The 22,883-nt window shown below is 46.2% G+C and overlaps 1 protein-coding gene across 1 annotated transcript in view; it reads right to left on the bottom strand.

The window, feature by feature from the left end:
- Positions 1–7,231: 7,231 nt before the first annotated feature.
- Positions 7,232–22,883, bottom strand: part of LOC149447500 (uncharacterized) — a 39,877-nt gene continuing 24,225 nt past the window's right edge. The window contains exons 3-5 of the mRNA XM_089652522.1: positions 16,814–16,921; positions 11,856–11,878; positions 7,232–10,673 (exon numbers count right to left, since the gene is read on the bottom strand). Coding sequence (XP_089508648.1) covers positions 10,539–10,673; positions 11,856–11,878; positions 16,814–16,921 — 266 coding nt within the window. The 3' untranslated portion in view covers positions 7,232–10,538. The remainder of the gene's footprint in view (positions 10,674–11,855; positions 11,879–16,813; positions 16,922–22,883) is intronic.

Raw genomic sequence — 22,883 nt, 5'->3', positions numbered from 1 at the left:
TTGCCAAAGCTTCATTGAAAAAGCTGAGGTTAGAAGCTGATTGGTTTCTATGCAGAAGGGAGTCTGATTTTGGACTCTCCAACTTTAGTAAATAAACCCCTTCTTGTCCTAGAGTGCCATCCCGTGGTCAAGGGAGATAGTACTTAAGTAAACACAGGGTTGATGATTATGTTGCCCAAACAATCATAGAGATGCTAACACCTCCTGGCCAGGTTTATCAAAAGTGTATTGTCTGCCACTCAATAAGATTGCAAGTCAGGTGTGTAGCAATTGTACGTACAGATATGGACGCGGACATCCATGTTGCTAAAGATCCTCCATCTTGTGTCATTCCCACTCCAAATCATTCCCCCCCCTCCCTCCTTGTTGGATGGCAGGTGGTCTGGTGTGTGCTGAGTTCAGGAGTGCACAGGGCACAGCTGGATACCCTTCATGGTTGTAAACCCAATTAGCTGATGCCATGGTGTCTGTCTCACTCTTGCCCTGAGCTGCTCATAAAGCTATAAACCCGCCAGTCACTGGACTTGAAAGCATTCTGGAATAGCAGTAAAACATATATCTCATTTGGAAACCACTTTTTCATACACTTCCATAACTTCTCACTGGAAATACGTACCATAAAACAAAACATATATTCAGAGAGGTCATTTTAATACAAGTCACCTGATACCTTACATCCCTAGATTACATCTACCCGAGAGCAGAAAGCGATATCTCCTTAACCGTCCCAAGCAGATATGCCATATCTGGTGTCTGAACGTTCAGAATATCATTCTGCATATTATCTTACCAGTGGATAGGATGCTACATGTACCTATGGAAGGTTATTGACCCTGGTATAAACTTGTGAGGGATTTGGGTCACAGCCGGGGTCTCCGCCTAAACCCCCTCCCCACATGAGGCGATTGGCCCTTGGCTTCAGAGACACCCCCTGCTGGGACCCTACAAAAAGCTATCATGCCTGGAGAGAGCTAAGATGAGAGATTCTCCCTTTTTAACATCAGGGGAGAACGGTACCCTTTTGTTCAGGACACTTGATCTGCTTAACCAAGGACTTTGGCAAGTACTCTACCTCTCTAAATTTCTTTCTGTTATTCCCCTGTTGTGTTATTGCTCTCTGTATATATATATATATATATATATATATATATATATATTGGCTATATCTTGTTCTGTAAATATTTTTATTGCACCATTTTGACCTTTTTAGTAATAAATCCTATTTTCTGAAAAGTGTTGAACTGTTATTATTATTATTAATATACAGTATTTATAAAGCGCCAATAGTTCGCTCAGCGCTGTACATTACAAAGGAAGACAGAACATGTGACAGAACAATACCAATACAATGCAAAACATGAGGGGATCAAGGGCCCTGCTCTTTCGAGCTTACAATCTAGGAGGGAGGGGGTGGTGGCACAGGAGGAGATAGCTGTGGGGGATGGAGTGGTAGGAAGAGTGGAGGAGGTCGGCAAGTTAGCAGGGGGTGGGGTAGGCTTCCCTGAAGAGATGGGTTTTCAGGGTGCGCCTAAAGGAGAGGAGAGTAGGTGATAATCTGATGGGTTGGGGCAGGGAGTTCCAGAGGATGGGTGACCCCCTGGAGAAGTCCTGGAGGCGGGCATGGGAGGAGGAGACCAGGGAACTAGAGAGAAGGAGGTCTTGTGAGGAGCGGAGTGTGCGTGCTGGGCGGTACTTGGATATTAGGTCGGTGATGTAGTTCGGGGCAGTATGGTGGACAGCTTTGTACGTCAGCGTTAGGATTTTGAATTTGATCCGTTGCACAATCGGAAGCCAGTGGAGGGATTGGCAGAGGGGGTGGCGGAGACAGAGAGGTTGGAAAGGTGAATGAGTCTGGCAGCCGTGTTCAGGATGGACTGAAGAGGGGATAGCCAGCGGTGAGGCAGGCCAGTGAGGAGGGAGTTGCAGTAGTCGAGTCGTGATATGATGAGGGAGTGGATGAGCTGTTTAGTGGTTTCTGGGGTTAGGAACGTGCGGATTTTGGCGATGTTGCGGAGGTGGAGTCTGCACGAGTTTGTTAAAGATTGGACTTGGGGCTGGAAGGATAGGTTGGAGTCCAGAATGACACCCAGTACTCTGGCCTGCAGGGCGGGTTTGATGGTAGCGTTGTTGGATGTGACGGAGAAATCAATGGGGGGTGGTGTTCGGGCTGGGGGGAAGACAAGAAACTCGGTTTTGGAGAGGTTCAATTTAAGGAAGTGGAGCGACATCCAGTCTGATATGTCACTCAGTAGGTGTGTGATTCGGGCTGAGACCAAGGGGGTGAGGTGGGGGGTTGAGAGATAGATTTGTGTGTCGTCGGCATAGAGGTGGTAGTTGAAGCCGTGAGAGTGTATGAGTTGGCCAAGGGAGGAGGTATAGATGGAGAAGAGAAGGGGCCCGAGGACAGAGCCTTGAGGGACCCCAACAGAGAGGGGGAGTGAGGGGGAGGTGGTAGCATTATAGGTAATGCTGAAGGAGCGTTGTGACAGGTAGGATGAGAGCCAGGAGAGAGCAGAATCTCTGAGGCCGAGGGAGTGTAGTTTTTTGAGGAGGAGGGGGTGGTCGACTGTGTCAAAGGCCGCAGAGAGGTCAAGGAGTAGGAGCACTGAATAGTGGCCATTAGCTTTGGCGGTTAGCAGGTCGTTGGAGAGTTTGAGTAAGGCAGTTTCGGTGGAGTGTAGGGGACGGAAGCCGGACTGTAGGGGATCGAGTAGGTTGTTGTTGTTGAGGTGAGAGCATAGGCGGGTGTAGACAAGGCGCTCGAGGAGTTTAGATGTAAATGGGAGCAGGGAGATGGGTCTGAGGTTGTTCGGGTCATTGGGGTCCAGGGAGGGCTTTTTAAGTATGGGGGTGATGTGTGCATGTTTCAGAGGGGAGGGGAAAGTGCCTGAGGAGAGGGAGAGATTGAAGATGTGGGTGAGGGAGCGTAGGATGGAGGAGGAGGAAGGTCGTAGGAGTTGTGAGGGGATAGGGTCGAGGGGGCAGGTGGTGAGGCGGGCATCAGAGAGGATCTTGGAGACTTCCTCGATGGTAGTAAGGTCAAAGGTGTGGAGTGTTGGGGGAGCTTCAGTATGAGGAATGTAGGGTGGGGTGGAAGAGGAGGTCAGAGCAGTGGTGGGGCTGTGGGAGAGGGGTGATGAGGGGGTAGCTGAGTGAGGGTGAAGGGGGTTGGAGAGAGTTTGAGCAGCGACGAAGTCCCTGCGGGTTATGTCGAGGGGGAGGGGGGATAAGGGGGTAGCTGTGTGAAAGGGGACGGGTTGAGAGGGTGTGTGAGTTGCGGCAATGTCCTTGCGAATTGTGTCAATTTTGTTTTTGAAGTGATTGGCAATCTCAAGGGCAGTGAGTGAGGTGCTGGGTGGAGGTGGGGGTGGAGAGAGTAGAGAGTTGAAGGCAGAGAAGAGTCGGCGAGGATTGGAGGAGAGGGCCTTGATGAGGGTCAAGAAGTAGGCCTGTTTGGCAGCATGGAGGGAGGAGGTGTAGGTGTGGAAGGCAGATTTGTAGCGGATGAAGGCTTGTTGGGATTTGGTTTTGCGCCATAGTCGCTCCAGGGCACGACTTTGTCGTTTGAGGGTTTTGGTGTGATCAGTCTGCCAGGGCTGGAGCGGTCGGGGTCTGATGTTGCGTGTGGTTAAAGGCGCTAGTGAGTCGAGGGCTGTTGAGAGCGCATTGTTGTAGGCGGTCAAAGCCAAGTCGGGGCAGGACAGGGGGAGGATGCGGTCGTGGAGTTGATCAGCTGCAGAGTGGAGGGAGGCAGGGTTAAGGTTGCGGAGGTTACGGCTTGTAGTAGTGTGACACTTGGAGGGGTAGGCATTGGAGGACAAGGAGATAGAGAAGGTGATCAGGTTGTGGTCAGAGAGAGGGAAGGGGGTGTTAGTGAGGTTGTGGGGAGCGCAGCGGTTGGAGAAGACAAGGTCCAGGATATTTCCGTCGGAGTGGGTGGTGGATTGTATGCACTGTGCAAGTGCAAAGGAGGAGGTTAGGTGGAGGAGACGGGCTGTGTCCGGGTTGTCGAGGTTGACAGGGATGTTGAAATCCCCAAGAATTATGGTGGGTAGCTCAGAGGAGAGGAAGAAGGGTAGCCAGGAGGAGAAGTCATCCAGGAAGCGGGGTATGGATCCAGGAGGCCGGTATATCACAGCAATCTTCAGGGGGGTTGGGGAGAATAGTCGGAGGCAGTGGGCCTCGAAGGAGGAGAAGGATAGGGAGGGGGGGTTTGGGAGGACTTGGAAGGTGCTCTGCGGTGACAGGAGCAGACCAACCCCACCACCTTTACGACCGTTAGGCCTGGGTGAGTGGGTCCAGGTGAGACCTCTGTAGGAGAGTGCAGCAGGGGAGGTAGAATCAGTGGGCTGGATCCAGGTTTCCGTGATCGCTAGGAGGTTGAGGGAGCGGGAAACAAAGAGGTCGTGGATGGCGGTAAGCTTGTTGCACACCGAACGGGCGTTCAGGAGTGCACATGAAAACAGGGGGGAGATTTTAGGGAGCAGGGGGACAGATACTAAGTTGTGGGGGTTGCAGTAGGACGTGGAGGTGGGAGGGTGTTGAGCGGGTGAGGGAGGTGGAGGGCCAGGATTCGGGGAGATGTCCCCCGCGGCTAGGAGGAGGAGAAGGGTGAGAAAGGTGGCATGGGAGCGGGATGTGCAGGAGCGTGAGAAACTCCTAGTGGAGGTGTTGGGGTCAGTGGGAGAGCGGAGTAATAGGAGGAGGTGGTGGGTGCCATAGAGGGGTGAGGGAAGCAGCGAGGACACGATATACAAATGTTTGGGAGGGGCAGAGGGATATAGTGAATGGATTTTGGGAACGGAGGAGAGGAAAATGAGAAGGAGGAGTGGAAGAGACATTTTGGGGAGGTGAAGAGAGCAGTAGTAGGGAGATGATAGCAGTGAGGGGGAGATGTACAGGTTGTGAGGTGGAGCAGAGGGGTAAAGAAATGAGATTTGGGAACAGAGGGTAGTAATATGATAAGGAGAATGTATATTAAGGAGGTGTATTATATAAAGGTACACAGAGTGGGACTCAGGCATGTAAGAGGTTTCCCAGGGTGTTTGCTTGCAGTCTTCCAGCATGCAGTAGAGCTTCTTGCTGTTGTTGTGTCTTCCTGCTGCTTGAGTTCTTCTGCTTTAGTTCAACTGCTGCGTTTAACTGCTTCTTCTATGCACTCGTTCAAAGCCGCACTCAATCTGAAGCAGCACCCCATCAGAGACTGTGCCCCCCATCAGAGATCTCCCCCATGAGCTGATCTAAATTTATAGGGAGATGCTCAAATGAGCATTCAACTCCATCCCAATTAGAAGCTGATAAAGATCACATGAGGAGTGGGGGATGATTCTCTCAGGAAACAGACACCAATCGTAAAACGGGTGCAGCTGAAGGTGAGAGCTGGTCAACATATACAAAAATATAAATACACCAATTGTTCTGAATATAGCAGGAGTCAATGCGTTTTGGAGTTAAGAGTGGAGGTAGGAGAAAGGTGCATTTACCCAGGAGGAAGGCAGCAGGAGTCAATGCGTTTTGGAGTTAAGAGTGGAGGTAGGAGAAAGGTGCATTTACCCAGGAGGAAGGCAGCAGGAGTCAATGCGTTTTGGAGTTAAGAGTGGAGTTGGAGTTAAGAGTTTATAAAGCTCTTTAATGCAAGCTAAGAATCCCTGTCTCTGAAGAGCGCTAATGTGTGTTTTAAACTTTTGCATACATCTGCCTGCGGTGACAGTGTGTATACAGACGCTTATTCAAACATCATAGTGTTACTGCTAAGATTGGCGAGTTTCCACCTACTCTGCACAAAAAGGTGGTGGTAGCAGTGTGAACGGTTAATTGCGTAATTAACCTGACCCAGTAATAATCGCTCTCAGGCTGCGGCACATAGATTGTGGTCCAGTGAGCTGGAAAATCTTTGTGCAGGGTGCAGCTGAGCGTGGCATTGTTACAGTGCGGTTTTTGATTGGCTAGTCCTTCGGTCACAAGTTGGTGAGAAAGGCTGAGGGTCTGACGCCGCGCCCATCACAAGATGGACAAGATGCACATATGCTATCATCCAGGAGTTATTTCATCTGAAGGATACTCATCGTCACACATTATCAAACTTCACCTTCAAGATTAGACTGCCTCATCTAGATCACAAACCTCACTGAAGCCAGGGCACACAGCTTCAACCAAGCTAGATGCCATCTTGGGAAGACAAACTCCGCCCATTAGTCGGCAGCCATGTTAGGAGAGTCTGGTCAATAGCCATTTTAAATGCACATTAATTATTTGCCAAGTTTTATCCAATCGGTTAGGATATCTACAGAAGGGGAAATTCGTTCTTGTATGTTTTCTCAGAGCTATATATTTTATGGTAACAAATCATTTTCAGCTTCATTGAAAAATATAGGGTCTGTGTCAACCTATTAATCAAACTATTAGTGTTTGTAAGGGACTTATTGTAAATAAAAGTGTGCAGCCTATACTTACTCCGATCTTGTTGGGTTATTCAAAGATTTCTGCATGGCAAAATAACTTGGAATAATTAATTGAGTCAGTTATATTATTTTTATATTTATGTATTGGAGGCACTGTGATTGATCAATTTATTTAGCTGACTAAATTATTCATTCAGGCATTTCCTGACAGAAGATTGGTTTAACAAGTGCTGGATACATTTCTAAGAGCCCTTTCACACTGTTCTGGTGCAGTCAAACCACACCATGGAATCATTGCAACTTATCTGCTGGTTTTGGTGTGGCTTATCTGTGCTCTCCCACAAAGTTGCATTATGTCCCACTGTTTTGGTGCACTTTCTGAAATTGCACAAAGATGTAGCATGCAGGAATTTTATTGCGCTTGCAGAGAGTGCACCAAAACCACAGGACATAATAGAATAATATGAGAAAGAACAGCTAACCAGCACCAAACCCACGGGTACGCTGTGCTCCTCCTGCACTGCTGTCAAACCCCACCAGTACAGTGTGAAAGGGCTCTTAGAAAATGCATCTAGCTCTTGTTAAACCAATCTACTGAGCTGGCGGGAAACTGTATGTGATTTGGACAGGAATCACACCGCATTCCTGTTCAAATAACATGCTGTTCTTTGTAGTGTGATGTAGCGGCCATTCATTTTCTATGGATGCAAGTCACACCGCAAAGTATCGGTTTTGGGTATTGGAAAATAGAAAAAAAAGTGTATTTGCTTAGTGAATAAGGTAAATCTTTACTTTTTCTTCTTTAAAGTAATTTGAATGAATTCTAAGAATTTATCAGACTGTTTATTTAGCTATTATATGACAAACACAATAAGCATTGAGCAAAAACAATTTTAAGCATTCAATAAAATCTAAAATACAACATATTCAGTAAGCATTTAACAGAATCTAAACTTGTTGTTTTACCTATAGAATAGGTAAAGGATAGAATCCATGTAAAGTTTGTTCTCGGCTTCCTCCGTTAAGATTTCGCCTTACTGTCTGTCAATTTGATGGATGTCAGACATAATTGGAGGGAATAAGAAATTCCCTCAATAAGAAGAAATATCAACACATTTGTTAGATTTTATTGCTATCTGTGTCCCCATGATGGATATTTTTCTCCCTTCCTGCCAAGACAAATCCCTTCTATGGGAACACAGATACCCTTTAAAAGCTGGTGGTTTTAACTCTTCTATACAAGATTAAAAAAAAAGTTTTGACTTAGGGTTCTATGAATTCAGGAATAGCAATAATGGCTGCTTTTGTCAACCTAATTTTTTTTAAAGGTGTCAACTTAATTTTACTTGAATTGAGTCAAAATATGAAAAATTAAAAATACATCATGCATAAATAAAGAAAATATATGAGAAAATAAATTACACATTTCATTTATTATAAAAGGTAGTTATATTTTATATTATTTTGATCAAAATTTTACTTTAGTTATATGTTATGGTAACTACAGTGTTTCCCCGAAAATAAGACACTGTCATATTTTTTTGGGCTCAAAAAAACACACTAGGTCTTATTTTCGGGGTAGGTCTTATTGTTTAAATGTCCAGGTGTGGACAGGGGGTGCAGAGGTGAGCTGCAAGCAGTTGTGAATGAGGGTTACTATGGAGAGGGCCAGTTGATGACAGTTGTGAGCTGCAGTCGGGTGTTGCAGGGGTGATTTGACAGGTGAGTTTCAGACAGGGTGCAGATATGAGCCACAGACAGGGTGAAGGGGTGAGTTGCAGACAGGGAATGCAGAGGTGAGCTGTGGCCAGGGGGTGCAGAGCTGAGGTGTGGCCAGAGGGTGCAGAGCTGAGCTGTGGCTGGGGGGTGCAAAGGTGGGTTGCAACTCAACTCACCTCTGCACCCCCCCAGCCGCAGCTCACCTATGCTCCCTGTCTGCAACTCACCTGACTCAATTTACCTCTGCAACAGCTGACTGCAGCTCACCTTTGCACATCCCCCTTCCCCCTCTACTGCCCTCATATGGTTAGCTAGCTTTGCAAAACACAGTTGTCAGCAGCCCGGCCCCTCCCTATAGTAAGTGTATAATCCAAACGCACACGTTCCTGTGTTAAAAATGGCTGTGTGTAAAATGTCACCAGCACAACAAAATCAGCAAGGAAAAAATGTCACCAGCACTGCAAAATCAGCAAGGAAAAAATGTCACCATGTGCTGGTGACATTTTTTCCTTCCTCCCTATAGTAACTCCCATTTCGGGTCCTATCTTCCCACACAGTGCACCAAACGCACTTACTCGCCGCTCCACCTCTTCCCCACTGGCCGGTGATCACCCCTGGGGCATCGGCTTCCATGCTTTAGGCTGCAGGAGGAGATGCCCCACCCCTAAACACACTGCATACTGCACCCGCAGATATCTGTTACTTCCCTGTCCCACAGTGAGTACAGAGGTAGGGAGGTTCTGTGGGAGCAGATGGTGCTGTCACTTCAGCCATGCTTCTGTGTTTATAAGAGAGAGTAGATATGGGTGTGCGCAGGGCCAGTGCTGGAGGCGGCAGAATGGCGTTCCGCCATGTTCCAGCTGAAAAAAAGCCCTAATCACAACTAGGTCTTATTTTCGGGGTAGGTCTTATACTTTAGCAATTCCCAAAAATAGCACTAGGTCTTATTTTCGGGGTAGGTCTTATTTTAGGGGAAACAGGGTAGGCATCATTTCTCAAAATGTCTTGAAAAGAAAGCTATTTGCAACATCTTTTAGCATCTCAATAAATTCAAACTTCCACTGAAAATGACAGAGGGACAATGGAAATTTAAATTCGATTGGGTTCTTTGAGAGTTCCTTTTTTTGATAGTCGCAGTTTTGTGCATTATTTCTGTACTTTAAAGTCTAAGTTTAGTTAAAATCAAAAACATATAAATAAATCAGCAAAAGGGACATAACTTACAGTAAGTATGAACTGTCCTTTGTGCTGATTCTTCTTCTTTTAGGAGAAAATATTCTCTGTACTAAACCCCCACCCCTGACTGCCATAATCTTCTGGTGTGGACAGGGTTAGTGCAATTAAAGAGCTGTCAGGAACTCTCATCAAGAGAGCTTGACTATGCCCACATTTTCTTGCCAGATCCACCATTCACAGAAGCCATACTACATATGAATGAGGGGTGACGTTATCAATCAGCTGCCCATCCCTCATTTAAAGATCCTGTCTCATTCATAGAAGCTATAATAAAAGCTTCTATGAATAGTGGATCTGGCAGAGAAGGGAGTGCCATGTCGGGCTTTCATGATGAGATCTCTTAACAGCCCTTTAGTTTTATTAACCCCCACCACAGTGGAAGATTACGGTGGTGTGTGTGTGTAAGCTATGTCCCTTGTACTAATTTTTATGTTTTTCCTTATAGCTAAATGTAGGCTTAAAGCAGAAATCTGGGAATTTTTTTTTGCCTTTGCAGTGGGGCTGTGCCAGCATTGCATGAGTCAAATACTTGTTTTGTTCTAGAGGAGAGGACACTAGGACACTGAAGATATACTCACCTGACCCGCCGATCCTCTCCACACAAGACCGGTCCTTTTGGCTCCTGCATCCCCCCCCCCCGTGGTCCATTGATCTTGTAAATGGGCTGTTCCTTTTGTCAGCACACTCAATGCACGCTCTACAGACAGGAACAGTCCACTGCTGGACTATGGGGAAGTGCAGTTTTCCATAGGATCGGCAGGTCAGGTGAGTATGAGCTTAGTTTGAGCTTAGTCCTCGCCCCTAGAATAAACAAGCAGTTGATCCATGTAGTGGCGGCACAGCCCCACTGCATGGTAAAACCAAAAAAAATTCCAACTGGAGTTCTTCTTAAAAAATGAAAAAGATATCCTTAAAATGTAACTAGAGCCCTAACTTTTTTGGTTTTTAAGTTTGGATACCATGTTCAGGTTCCTACTGCTGTCTGCGTCCCAGCTGAGTAAATGCACTCTAATTATCCTGGTTGACCGGACATAAAAGTGAAGGAGGATTCAACATTTTTATTTGTCAATAACAGGAACAGAGCTGAAATGTTCCCATGGGGACACTAGTTTTGGAGCCAACTTTAGGGCACCTAATTTATTTCATAAATGTTTTTTGTCACCAAAAAGATCTTGGATTTGTTTACTGGTGCAACTTGATGGGAGCGTAGGTAACTCTCTCCTCTGAGCGTTTACCCTTCGCTGTCTTTGGTCGGTTTGACTGACAGATCTCAGCATAATGAAGTTTTGCTTCACTCTCCGGCTCCTCTTCAAAGACCTGAAATTTCAGGTAGCCACAATAAGAGATTATTAACTATCAAATCTGAGTTTTAGAAGCATAAATCTAATCTTATAAAATACATGTACTGGCTCACAATATATCCAGCTCCTTGCTGCATGGTAAAGACAGTATTTAAAAAATGGCATGCTGATCATCAGCTGATTAAAACTATTTTTTTTCTTTCAATCCAAAGAAGATTTATTAGTAAATAGGCATAAATTAACAACATCAACGCTGACAAAGACATGCACCTACAGTATGTTGTACATACTCAGTCAAAGGAATAGATAAAAGAAGGTCCCTACAAAATATCATATAGAGGTAGAATGTATTCTGTAGACAATTGGCAAGTTATCCAACTGCTGAAGACAACTGCTGAAATGACACCTAATCACAGACAAAGTATAAGTGCTAAATAATGAAGCAAAGCCCATATAAATAGGTAAAATCGTCTGCCATCTCAAATATAGGGATATATTGGATATGGGGATGGTGAGTGTTCTTGTACTATTGCACTGAATAACACTTATGTAATGATATATAGGCGCCATTCAGTGCAGTGACACTCTGAGCTCAGGCTACGTGATGATGCCACCCCAGAGGTGAGTCAATTTTAGTCTGAGCTGAGTGATGTTGGCTGTCATTCAACCCTGAAGGCTATTGACAGTGGTGGAAAGGAATGTCTGTGAGAGACAGCTCTGGATTGAAGGTGACCTAACTAGTGAGTTGCTGTTCCTTCACTATCCAACCACAGACTAAAGAGGAGTTGTCTCTCACCAAGCTGCATTGCTGTTTCTGCAGTAGAAAAGTGAGATTGAAACCTCAGGTGTTGTATCTGGTTTTGGCTGGAGCTGGGTTTAACAGATGTTTTGGCTCACCATCCTGAGTAAAACAATTCCCAATGTATCAAGATTAATATATAAAACTGAATTTGGACAATTAAATAATCCAATGTGCTTGAAGTAAATAAGTTCATTTTATTTGGTTAACTTTATCTTCATTAGCAACCAGTGCTGTATTCTACCGTTGGAGATCAACTAAATGTAAAAAAAAGAGTTCACTTGATGGTAATAATTAGATCATTATTCCTATTGGCTAGCTGTATTTTGCTCATAAACTTTACACTTTGTATGTAAATGTAATGATTATACAAAAAAAAAAAATTCAGAAGAACCCTACCTGGTTCCCAACCTGAGATGAACCTGTAAAGTAAACAAGTTAAATATAAGCTACACGTTTTCAATTCTAAAATATTACATAAACACATACTGTACATGTATTGGTCATTAGAGGGAAACTATAATGGTTTTAAGTCAAGTTTATTTTAATGGGTTTACTCTACTTTTTCCCCTGGTGAAGCCACGTGACCGGTGGTATAACGTGTTGGGGAGGGGCTTTGACATCACGATGCTCGATAGTTCCATACTGACACCAGCTGGCAATTTTAGGCTTTTTCCCATAAGAAAAGATCTGGAGGACACATTTTGTGAATAAAGCGGTTTTATATACAGAATACTGTATATGTGAGTGCATTACTTTTATTAAGAAAATGGTTTTTAAAGAATAATACACTAAGATTTGACTTATCCCTCTATATTAACCACCGTGGAAGGAAAGATTATTATTTGACTGGAGAAGGACCCCAAACAGCAAGATACCATCTCATCCATACTCTGGCCCATTTAAAGGGACACAAGTGTTATATGTCCTCACTTAACGGTTTGGTTATATACCTGAGGTGAGAGCACAACCGATGGGGGAGCACGTCCATGCAAGTTTTCCGCACAAAATATTTTATTTTAGAAGCATGGGTTACTATATTTTAAAGTGAACAATGCAAGTTCGAAGAAATTTCATATATGGACTTTTTTGATAATTATATGGACACTGTTACTGGAAATTGACACTGGTTTATTATTTTTTATTCATTTTTATTCATCTTTTCATGTTTCATATAATTGTTTTATTTATTGTGGTATGCAACACAAGTAATAGCAATTGGATGCATAATTTTAAGCAAAGCTTGGCACATTGTGTTATATATTATTTAAATAATCCCCCCACACCCATCATCATCATCACCTATGTGCACAATACTGGCAGCTGAAAGCTGTGTTGCCAATGAAAAGCCTCACAGCCACCTCTTGAAATTCTACTCAAGACTTTTGTGCAAGTGTACAAAGTCCTATTTATTCCTATAGAGAACCCATCTACTACAGTATTTAATCCAAGGATAGATGTGAATAGGAATGAAATGATAGGAATGAATAGGGTTTGGGTGTCCATGCACAGAAGACTTCAGGTCTGTACAGGAAAGTTTCCAGAGGGGACTGTGTGGCTTTTCATGGACAGTAGTGAATGGATCTGTCAGGAGCATGGGCGGATACTGTAAGTATAATACCTGGGGGGAAGGGGAGATAATTTAACGGAAGGCTCTACAAAAGTACATTTTGTTTGTTGTATGTCAAGACAAAATGTTTTTCCAAAGCTTTGGATAGAGTGGGGAAGGACACCCGTTAGGTTTTTATTGCTATCCCGGATTTAGTTAGAGAGATTTACATTCATGTTCTGACAATGTTTTCCCAGTAAGGGGAACACTTACAACAACAACAACACAGACATAAAAAAATGTTTAAGAGTAGGGAAAGGCTAGAACCCTGTCAGCTTTTATTTCTCTCTGTTTCCCTGTTGTTAATGTTCACTCACTTCCTGTCTACTAAAACTGTGATGAAAAATAACAGCCCTGGATTCCAGTATAAAACTAATCAGAGGGTCAAATCCTTCACCACTATATCCAAAACGTAAAAAAACTTTTTGTTGATATACACTTTTTCAGTAAAGACAATGTGGGCTTCAAGCATGTGGCCTCCATACACGAGCTTTGATAAAATTCAGTATTCATCTAGATTCAGTCTAGATGGAGGATGTATATAAATGCAAAGAATGTTGGGAGAGTAAAAAGGCAGTGAGTTGATATTTCTGCTTTATAAATATTCTGGCAAAAGATTGATGCTAAGGGGTTGACTTACTAATACTGGAGAGTGCAAAATCTGGTGCAGCTCTGTATGGTAGCCAATCAGCTTCTAACTTCAGCTTGTTCAATTGAGCGTTGACAAAAAACCCTGGAAGCTGATTGGTTTCTATGCAGGGCTGCACCAGATTTTGCACTCTCCAGTTTTAGTAAACCAACCCCTAAATGTCAGGCAAATGTGATCAATTGCTCTTGAAACCAACTATATACTTCATAAAAATGCATATACAATAAACATAACTATCTAAATCTGTCCTGTTAATAGCTTCACAAAATCCCCAGGGGCATTTGCCCTGCCAATGGAAGGAGTCAGGGAGTGGCACTATTAGCCCATTAGGGCTTCATTGCTTTGTACAGTACAGGGCATGCTGTTGCTCCTTCAATGTCCATTAATTGGTTGGGGGTGGGTCCTTGACCAAGCTGCATTGCTTAACTGCAGATAGTCTGCAGAATGGTCCACGATCTCTGATGACCTCCAGTTCAGCTTTAAAGGATATGTACTCAACATGCAACCAGGGGCGGACTGACAACTCATGGGACCCCCAGGCAATAGGGGATCATGGGGCTCCTGTGTCCTTGCACAAACTCAAAAAGGCCTATGAAAAAGGTACCAGGGGCATCTCATGGGGCCCCCAACTGACCCCGGGCCCTCGGGCAGTGCCCGAGTTTCCAAATGGTCAGTCCGCCCCTGCGTGCATCTACACCATATGGGGAATCGGCCTGTCACTAAGCAGTTAGACAATGATGTACAGTGGGGATCGAAAGTTTGGGCACCCCAGCTAAAAATTTGTATTAATGTGCATAAAGAAGCCAAGGAAAGATGGAAAAATCTCCAAAAAGCATCAAATTACAGATTAGACATTCTTATAATATGTAAACAAAAGTTAGATTTTATTTCAATCATTTACACTTTCAAAATAACAGAAAACAAAAAAATGGCATCTGCAAAAGTTTGGGCACCCTGCAGAATTTATAGCATGCACTGCCCCCTTTGCAAAGCTGAGACCTGCCAGTGTCATGGATTGTTCTCAATCATCGTCTGGGAAGACCAGGTGATGTCAATCTCAAAGGTTTTAAATGCCCAGACTCATCTGACCTTGCCCCAACAATCAGCACCATGGGTTCTTCTAAGCAGTTGTCTAGAAAACTGAAACTGAAAATAGTTGACGCTCACAAAGCTGGAGAAGGCTATAAGAAGATAGCAAAGCGTTTTCAGATGTCAATATCCTGTTCGGAATGTAATTAAGAAATGGCAGTCATCAGGAACAGTGGAAGTTAAAGCAAGATCTGGAAGACCAAGAAAAATATCAGACAGAACAGCTCGCAGGATTGTGAGAAAAACAATTCAAAATCCACATTTGACTGCACGATCCCTCCAGAAAGATCTGGCAGACACTGGAGTTGTGGTTCACTATTCCACTATAAAGAGATACATGTACAAATATGGTCTTCATGGAAGAGTCATCAGAAGAAAACCTCTTCTACGTCCTCACCACAAAAATCATCGTTTGAACTTTGCAAATGAACATATAGACAAGCCTGATGCATTTTGGAAACAAGTTCTGTGGACCGATGAGGTTAAAATTGAACTTTTTGGCCGGAATGAGCAAAGGTACGTTTGGAGAAGAAGGGGCACAGAATTTAATGAAAAGAACCTCTGTCCAACTGTTAAGCATGGGGTTGGATCAATCATGTTTTGGGGTTGTGTTGCAGCCAGTGGCACAGGGAACATCTCACGAGTAGAAGGAAAAATGGATTCAATAAAATTTCAGCACATTTTGGATGGTAACTTGATGCCATCTGTGAAAAAGCTGAAGTTAAAGAGAGGATGGCTTCTACAAATGGATAATGATCCTAAACACACCTCGAAATCCACGGGGGATTACATCAAGAGGCGTAAACTGAAGGTTATGCCATGGCCTTCACAATCTCCGGACCTCAACATAATTGAAAATCTATGGATAGACCTTAAAAGAGCAGTGCGTGACAGACAGCCCAGAAATCTCAAAGAACTGGAAGACTTTTGTAAGGAAGAATGGGCAAAGATACCTCAAACAAGAATTGAAAGACTCTTGGCTGGCTACAAAAAGCATTTACAAGCTGTGATACTTGCCAAAGGGGGCAGTACAAGATATTAACTATGCAGGGTGCCCAAACTTTTGCAGACGCCATTTTTTTGTTTTCTGTTATTTTGAAAGTGTAAATGATGGAAATAAAATCTAACTTTTGTTGACATATTATAAGAATGTCTAATCTGTAATTTGATGCCTTTTGGAGATTTTTCCATCTTTCCTGGGCTTCTTTATGCACATTAATACAAATTTTTAGCTGGGGTGCCCAAACTTTCGATCCCCACTGTAGGTATGATCTGACTGCCCACAGAATGATTTCTGTTCAGAATACTGCTGAACTATCTATGGATGGAGGAGGAAAGGGAATGGGCAGCATGGAGGCTGGCACTGGCTTATCAGAGGGTAAAGAATGGAGATCAAGGCGGGGTTTTTTTTTTGTTTGCCTATCCAACAAATTATCCTCATCAACAGTGACCATTCAGAAGGTTTGGGGGCCAAAGACAAGTGACTATTGTGGGAAAACAGATGATGTTCTATTCACATCTTGTGCCTATCCATTGACAAATCTTGTAGTGCTGTATTTGCAAAATAAACCATCTGGAGTCTTTTCTATAGATATGCCAATTTGAATGCAATATAGTTACTCCGTAACCCCCTCCCCACATAGGTCTACAGAAAACCCCTCACAATATCCTAAATAAAAGCAGTATATGAAGTAAATGCAACTCAATTTCTACAGTAGCCTCCAGGTCAGATTGTGAGCTCAGAAAATGTCTCTCTCTCTGTCACTCCAATACAGCACATGTTCAGTCCTGGTTCATTATTTCAATATGAGTAGTTGGCCTTAAACTATAGTTATAGCTGGAAGCTCACAGCAATATACATGGTAAACAGAGCCCTGTTATTTGAGGTCTTAGTTGGTGAATGGCCTGGAGGTAGGTGTATGTTAGTGTGTTACACTTTCCTCCTGCAGTGCATTTGGTTAACATTTTACTAAGTTTGCATATATCACAAAGAGTTACAGCATAGCATACCTTTGACACAAACTTTTACAACTACAATGAGCAGTACCAGTATAATAAAGGCTTCAGCTCCTACCACGGCATGCAGGATGTATGACTTCTCTGTAGCTTGGCCTATACCTAAGAAGGAGAAAATATTAAAAAATAACATTTGCACAAGGGTGGTAAGTAAACGCTTTGGGTTGTAATATACTGTTCTGCCCTTTCTTTTTGAAAAAACAAAAACAAAAGGAAACTGGGGGAAAGACGCTGGTTCAACATCAGTGAATAGTATAGCATCTCATTTTCAGGTACCTTAAAGAGTAATGCAAGAGTGGTAATAAGTCACTAAATAGAAGGAACAAATGGCTCCAAATTGTGTAAACCATAAAGCTAGCATGCCCCATGCCTTGAAACTGGCCACAGTGGATAATGTGACTTGGAATGCATACTGGGAAAATCATTATAGGCTACTATCACCCAAAGGACTATTGTTCCCTGGAGGGCTTAGGGCAGGGAGAAGAAAGAAACGACTTCTTCATGGGCTATTTGAATTGCATGATCTTTTGCTGAATTGACGTGGGAGTGAACACATCTTGGAAGTCATACCTGGTTGCAATGGAGCTGGGGCCACAACTGTGTCATTGTAAGATTCCAGAGAGACAGTAGGAGAGAGCATGAGACTGAGCTATCACTACCAAGAGTTCCGCACTGCTCACACATTAGGTGGTACCACCAGTAGAGCCCAGTGACCCACTAAACCAGAAAAGAGGATCCTTTTTCAAGCAGTGGGTGTTTCGGATCTGGGCTGCTAGTCTAGTGAGAGGTCCAGATCTAGTGGCCCTAGATAGAGAATGAGTCTTTGGTAACTAACTACATAGCTGTCCCATAGCTTATTACTGCCTGTAAGCATTGGTGTGACTGTTCTCATGCGCACCATTGGTATGACTGGGCCCCAACAATAGCCAGCAAAAGATTTGTGATTAAAGACAGACTATTTACAGTTGCCTCATAGAGAATGTTGCTATTTACTTAGTTCAGAGGTACTACACAAGGGTATTACTTAGGACATACCTTTGGGTGCACCCTAAACAACTGCAATATTACTATTTTCAACATAGTTAAAGTGATTGTAAAGGTTCAGAATTTTTTTTTTTAATAACAAACATATCATACTTACCTGCTCTGTGCAATGTTTTTGCACAGAGCAGCCCTGATATTCCTCTTCTCGGGTTCCTGACTGGCGCCCCTGGCCTCTCCCCCCCACTGAGTGCCCAAAAAGCAAGTTGCTTGCTCTGAGGGCACCCATGCATGCTCACTTCCAAGCCTCCTCTATGTGTCTATGAGATGGCTCAAGCCCCATCCCCTCCTCACTGGCTGTGCTTGACAACAGCAGGAACCAAAGGCTCCTGCTGCTGTCTGTCAGGGCAGGAGCTGAGGAACGGACAGGCAGGCCTAACAATGTAACGCACTGGCTGACGACAACCACCACCCACAGACCAAAGTCCCTCAGGGCGCGGAGTCTAAGTCCCAGGCTGCCCTTCACCAGGGCCCCTGATGGTGGGGATGGACTTGACGCAGCCAGGAACCAGGTCGCGGCCCCCGAGACACCTCAGCTGCGGTAATGGCCGCCGCCAATGGCGTGTAGCTGGTGGAAGAGACAAAAGAGTAGTCAGACAAGCCGGGGTCAACAACAACAGGACAGAACAGTACAGGACAGCAGACGAGAATCACAGGTCACGAGCCGGGTTCAGCAACAGAGGGTCAGATCAAAGGAGAATACAAAGAATAGTCAAGACAAGCCGAATCAGATACCAGGAGAGTCACGAGAGTCAGAACAGAGTAACAGCAACACAAAGACACAAGACACAAGTGCAAAGAGCATGTGCGGGCCACAGGCTTATATGTCATCAGCCACACCCCTCTGGAGGATGGACCACAGAAACCTGAAGGCATAAAAGGGCTCCCATCATGCACAGCAGAATCCAAGATGGACACCAGCACATGAAGCAACATAACCACAGGAAAAAGGTAGGACCTTGACAGTACCTCCCCCTCAAGGGCCCCTCCCCCTCCGCGGCTCAACAAAAGGTTTCTGAGGAAAGCGGGTATGAAAAGCGCGGAGGAGGGCAGGAGCATGGACATCCGCGGAAGGAACCCAGGAACGCTCCTCGGGACCATAACCGCGCCAATGAACCAGGAACTGTAATTGACCGCGCACCAATCGAGAGTCCAGGATCCGGCTCACCTCATACTCCTCATGACCGTCAACCCGAACAGGACGGGGCCGAGGAAGAGAGGTAGTGAAGCGATTGCAGATCAGAGGTTTCAACAGGGAAACATGAAAGATATTGGAGATCCGCATCCCAGACGGAAGGGCAAGTGCATAGGCCACCGGATTCACTTTGCGGAGAATGCGGAAAGGACCGACAAAACGGGGAGCCAGTTTGGGTGTGGGCACCCGAAGATTGAGGTTGCGAGTAGACAACCACACCCGATCGCCGACCTGGTATGAAGGAGCGGGCAACCGTCTGCGATCAGCCTGGAACTTCTGGCGCTGAGCTGAGTCCCTCAAGGCCCTCTGGATCTGCCCCCAAGAAGAACGCAGGGCAGCAAGATGGTTCTCCACAGCCGGAATGTCCTGTGGTGAGAACCTCTCAGGTAATACCGCGGGTTGAAACCCATAGTTGGCCATGAAGGGAGACATCCCGGTGGAGGAGTTGACCGCCGAGTTCCTGGCAAACTCTGCCCACGGCAGGAGATCGGCCCAATCATCCTGATGGTCTGAAATATAACACCGAAGGAATTGTTCTAAGGCCTGATTGGAACGCTCCGCAGCCCCATTGGACTGCGGGTGGTAGGCTGATGAAAAGGAGAGACTAATACCCAACTGGGAGCAGAAGGCACGCCAGAATCTGGACACGAACTGACTCCCGCGGTCTGAGACAATCACCTTAGGTAACCCATGCAGGCGAAAAATCTCCCTGGAAAAGACCGTGGCCAGTTCCTGCGCTGTGGGTAATTTCCTGAGTGGAATGCAATGGCACATCTTGGAAAACCGATCGACGATCATGAGGATGACCGTATGACCCCGAGACACCGGGAGGTCTACAATAAAGTCCATCCCTAGATGTGACCAAGGACGCTCCCCATTGGGAATGGGTTGCAGAAGACCCAAAGGGAGATGCCGTGGAGACTTATTCTGGGCACAGATCGAACATGCCGCTACATAAGAGGCAATGTCGGCACGGAGGGTTGGCCACCAGAATAAGCGAGAGACGACCCAACACAGCTGGTTCTTCCCAGGATGCCCGGCAGTTTTGGCGTTATGGTAGGTACGCAGCAGGCGGGTGCGCAATCCCTCGGGTACGAAACATCTACCCTCCGGCCTCCCGGGAGGAGCATCAGTTTGAGCCGCCAAAATCTGCTCCCCAAGGGGAGAGGTCAGACTGGTGCGAATGGCAGCCAGGATCTGATCTGGAGGTATAAGTGAGATTGGCTCAGAGTCCTCCCTGGACAACTCAGAGTATTGCCGTGATAACGCATCAGCCCTGACATTCTTGGAACCAGGCAAATATGAAACCACATAGTTGAAGCGTGACAAGAACAGAGCCCATCTGGCCTGGCGGGGTGTCAATCGCTTGGCCTCCGAAAGATAAGTCAGGTTCTTGTGATCGGTAAGAATGAGGACCGGAACCGCGGAACCCTCGAGCAGGTGCCTCCATTCCTTGAGAGCCAGAATGATGACCAACAACTCCCGATCTCCAATCTGGTAGTTGCACTCAGCCGAGGAAAGCTTCCTGGAGTAGAACCCGCAGGGAAGTAGGGGTCCATCGGGCGACCGACGCTGAGACAGGAGAGCCCCTACTCCCGTCTCGGAAGCATCAACTTCGAGGACGAAGGGCAACCCAGGATTGGGATGCGAAAGAATCGGAGCCGAAGCAAAGGCAGCTTTCAGAGCCTCGAAAGCTCTGATGGCCTCGGATGGCCACTCGTGAGGGTTACTCCCCTTCTTGGTTAGGTCAGAGAGAGGCTTTGCCAACGTGGAGAAGTTCCTGATGAACTTCCGATAGTAGTTGGCAAAACCCAGAAAGCGCTGAATGGGCCGAAGACCATTGGGACGAGGCCACTGCAGAACTGCCGCAACCTTCTGAGGGTCCATGGAAAATCCCTCCGCGGAAATTATGTAGCCCAAAAAGGCAACCTGGGATCGATGGAACTCGCACTTCTCGAGTTTACAAAAGAGTCCGTTCTCACGCAATCGTTGCAGCACCTGCTTAACATCCTGGACATGGGACTCCATGGAGGTAGAGTAAACCAAGATGTCATCCAGGTAAACCACTACGCATTGCTGCAACAAATCACGAAGGACATCGTTTATGAATTCCTGAAAGACCGCGGGCGCGTTACACAATCCGAAGGGCATCACCAGGTATTCGTAGTGCCCAGTTCTAGTGTTAAACGCGGTCTTCCACTCATCCCCCTGTCTGATCCGTACGAGGTTGTACGCCGCCGTAAGGTCGAGTTTGGTAAAGACCGTTGCTCCCTTAAGGCGGTCGAATAACTCAGAAATCAAAGGAATTGGATATGCATTCTTAATGGTAATCCGATTGAGACCCCTATAATCGATGCAGGGCCTCAATTCCCCACCTTTCTTCTTTACGAAAAAAAAACCCCGCTCCTGCTGGGGAAGTAGACTTACGAATGTGCCCCCGGGAAAGCGCATCCACCACGTACTCCTCCATGGCCTTATTCTCCGCAACCGAGAGAGGGTACACCCTGCCACGTGGAGGAGTGGCCCCGGGTTGCAGGGATATGGCGCAGTCGTAAGGACGATGCGGTGGTAAGGTACCAGCGCGTACCTTATCGAACACGTCCCGGTATTCCCCATAGTCGGTGGGCAACGCAGAGTCCGAGGAGGCACACAATACCTTAACCGGCCCCCGGATGCACCCGGCCCCACACTGTGGAGACCATGAGAGAATCTCGGCTGTTTGCCAATTGAAGGTTGGATTGTGCCTCTGGAGCCAGGGATACCCCAAAACCACCGAATAGTGTGGGGAAGAAATCACCTGAAAACAGGCCAACTCCCTGTGAACAGCCCCAATGGCTACCTCTATTGGCAGGGTCTCGTGGGTAACCTGCGGCGGCTGCAGGGGCCTGCCATCTATTGCTTCGAGAACCAATGGGGCAGCACGAGCCTGCAGGGGAATGGAGTGCTGCGCAGCAAATGAGCTGTCCAAGAACAACCCACCGGCCCCAGAGTCTACCAACGCCTGGGCCGTCACCGAGCCCCCTGTCCAAGAAAGGACCACGGTGATCAGTGGCTTATCCTTGCGGAACGCCGGGGACGAGGAAACTCCACCCAAGATCTGTCCCCGACATGATCTCAGGTGCGAGCGTTTCCCGGACGGACCGGACAAGACTGCCGAAAGTGCCCACCGAGGCCACAGTACAGGCAGCGACCCTCCCGACGCCGAGCGGCCCGCTCCCCCTCGGAAAGGCGAGCAAACCCCAGCTGCATGGGTTCCCCACCAGACAAGCTATCCCCAGGAGGCGTGGGAGGAGAGGGAGGAACGGGTGGGACAGAAAACGCAGGTGCCAGTCGATTGGAAGGCCTCCGCAGGCGTTCCTTGAGTGAAGGCCTCTCCCTGAGCCTGGTGTCAATCAGGATCAGGAAAGAGATGAGCTCCTCCAACACCACAGGCAGTTCCTTAGCTGCAATCTCGTCCTTCAATGAGTCAGAAAGACCATGGGAAAACGCAGCCACCAGAGCCTCATTGTTCCAACCGACCTCTGCCGCCAGGGTACGAAACTCTATAGCGTACTCGGCCACGGTCCTTGAACCCTGATGCATGGTCATGAGCAGCTTGGCCGCCGAGGCGGAACGAGCCGGTACGTCGAATACCCTACGGAAGGCATCGACAAAACCAGAAAAATCTTGAATCACCGGGTCGTTCCTCTCCCATAAGGGATTTGCCCAGGCCAAGGCCTTGTCTGAGAGTAGTGAGATGAGGAACCCCACCTTTGACCTCTCAGACGGAAAGGCGTGGGGTATTAATTCAAAATAAATACCCACCTGGTTGAGGAACCCACGACACTG

Source organism: Staurois parvus, unplaced genomic scaffold (genome assembly GCF_062004578.1).
Source record: "Staurois parvus isolate SC_StPar_1 unplaced genomic scaffold, SC_StPar_1.0 ptg000684l, whole genome shotgun sequence".
In the NCBI taxonomy this organism is placed as follows: Eukaryota; Metazoa; Chordata; class Amphibia; order Anura; family Ranidae; genus Staurois; species Staurois parvus.
Note: the sequence above shows the minus strand (reverse complement) of the source record. Positions and strands in the feature narration are given on the sequence as shown.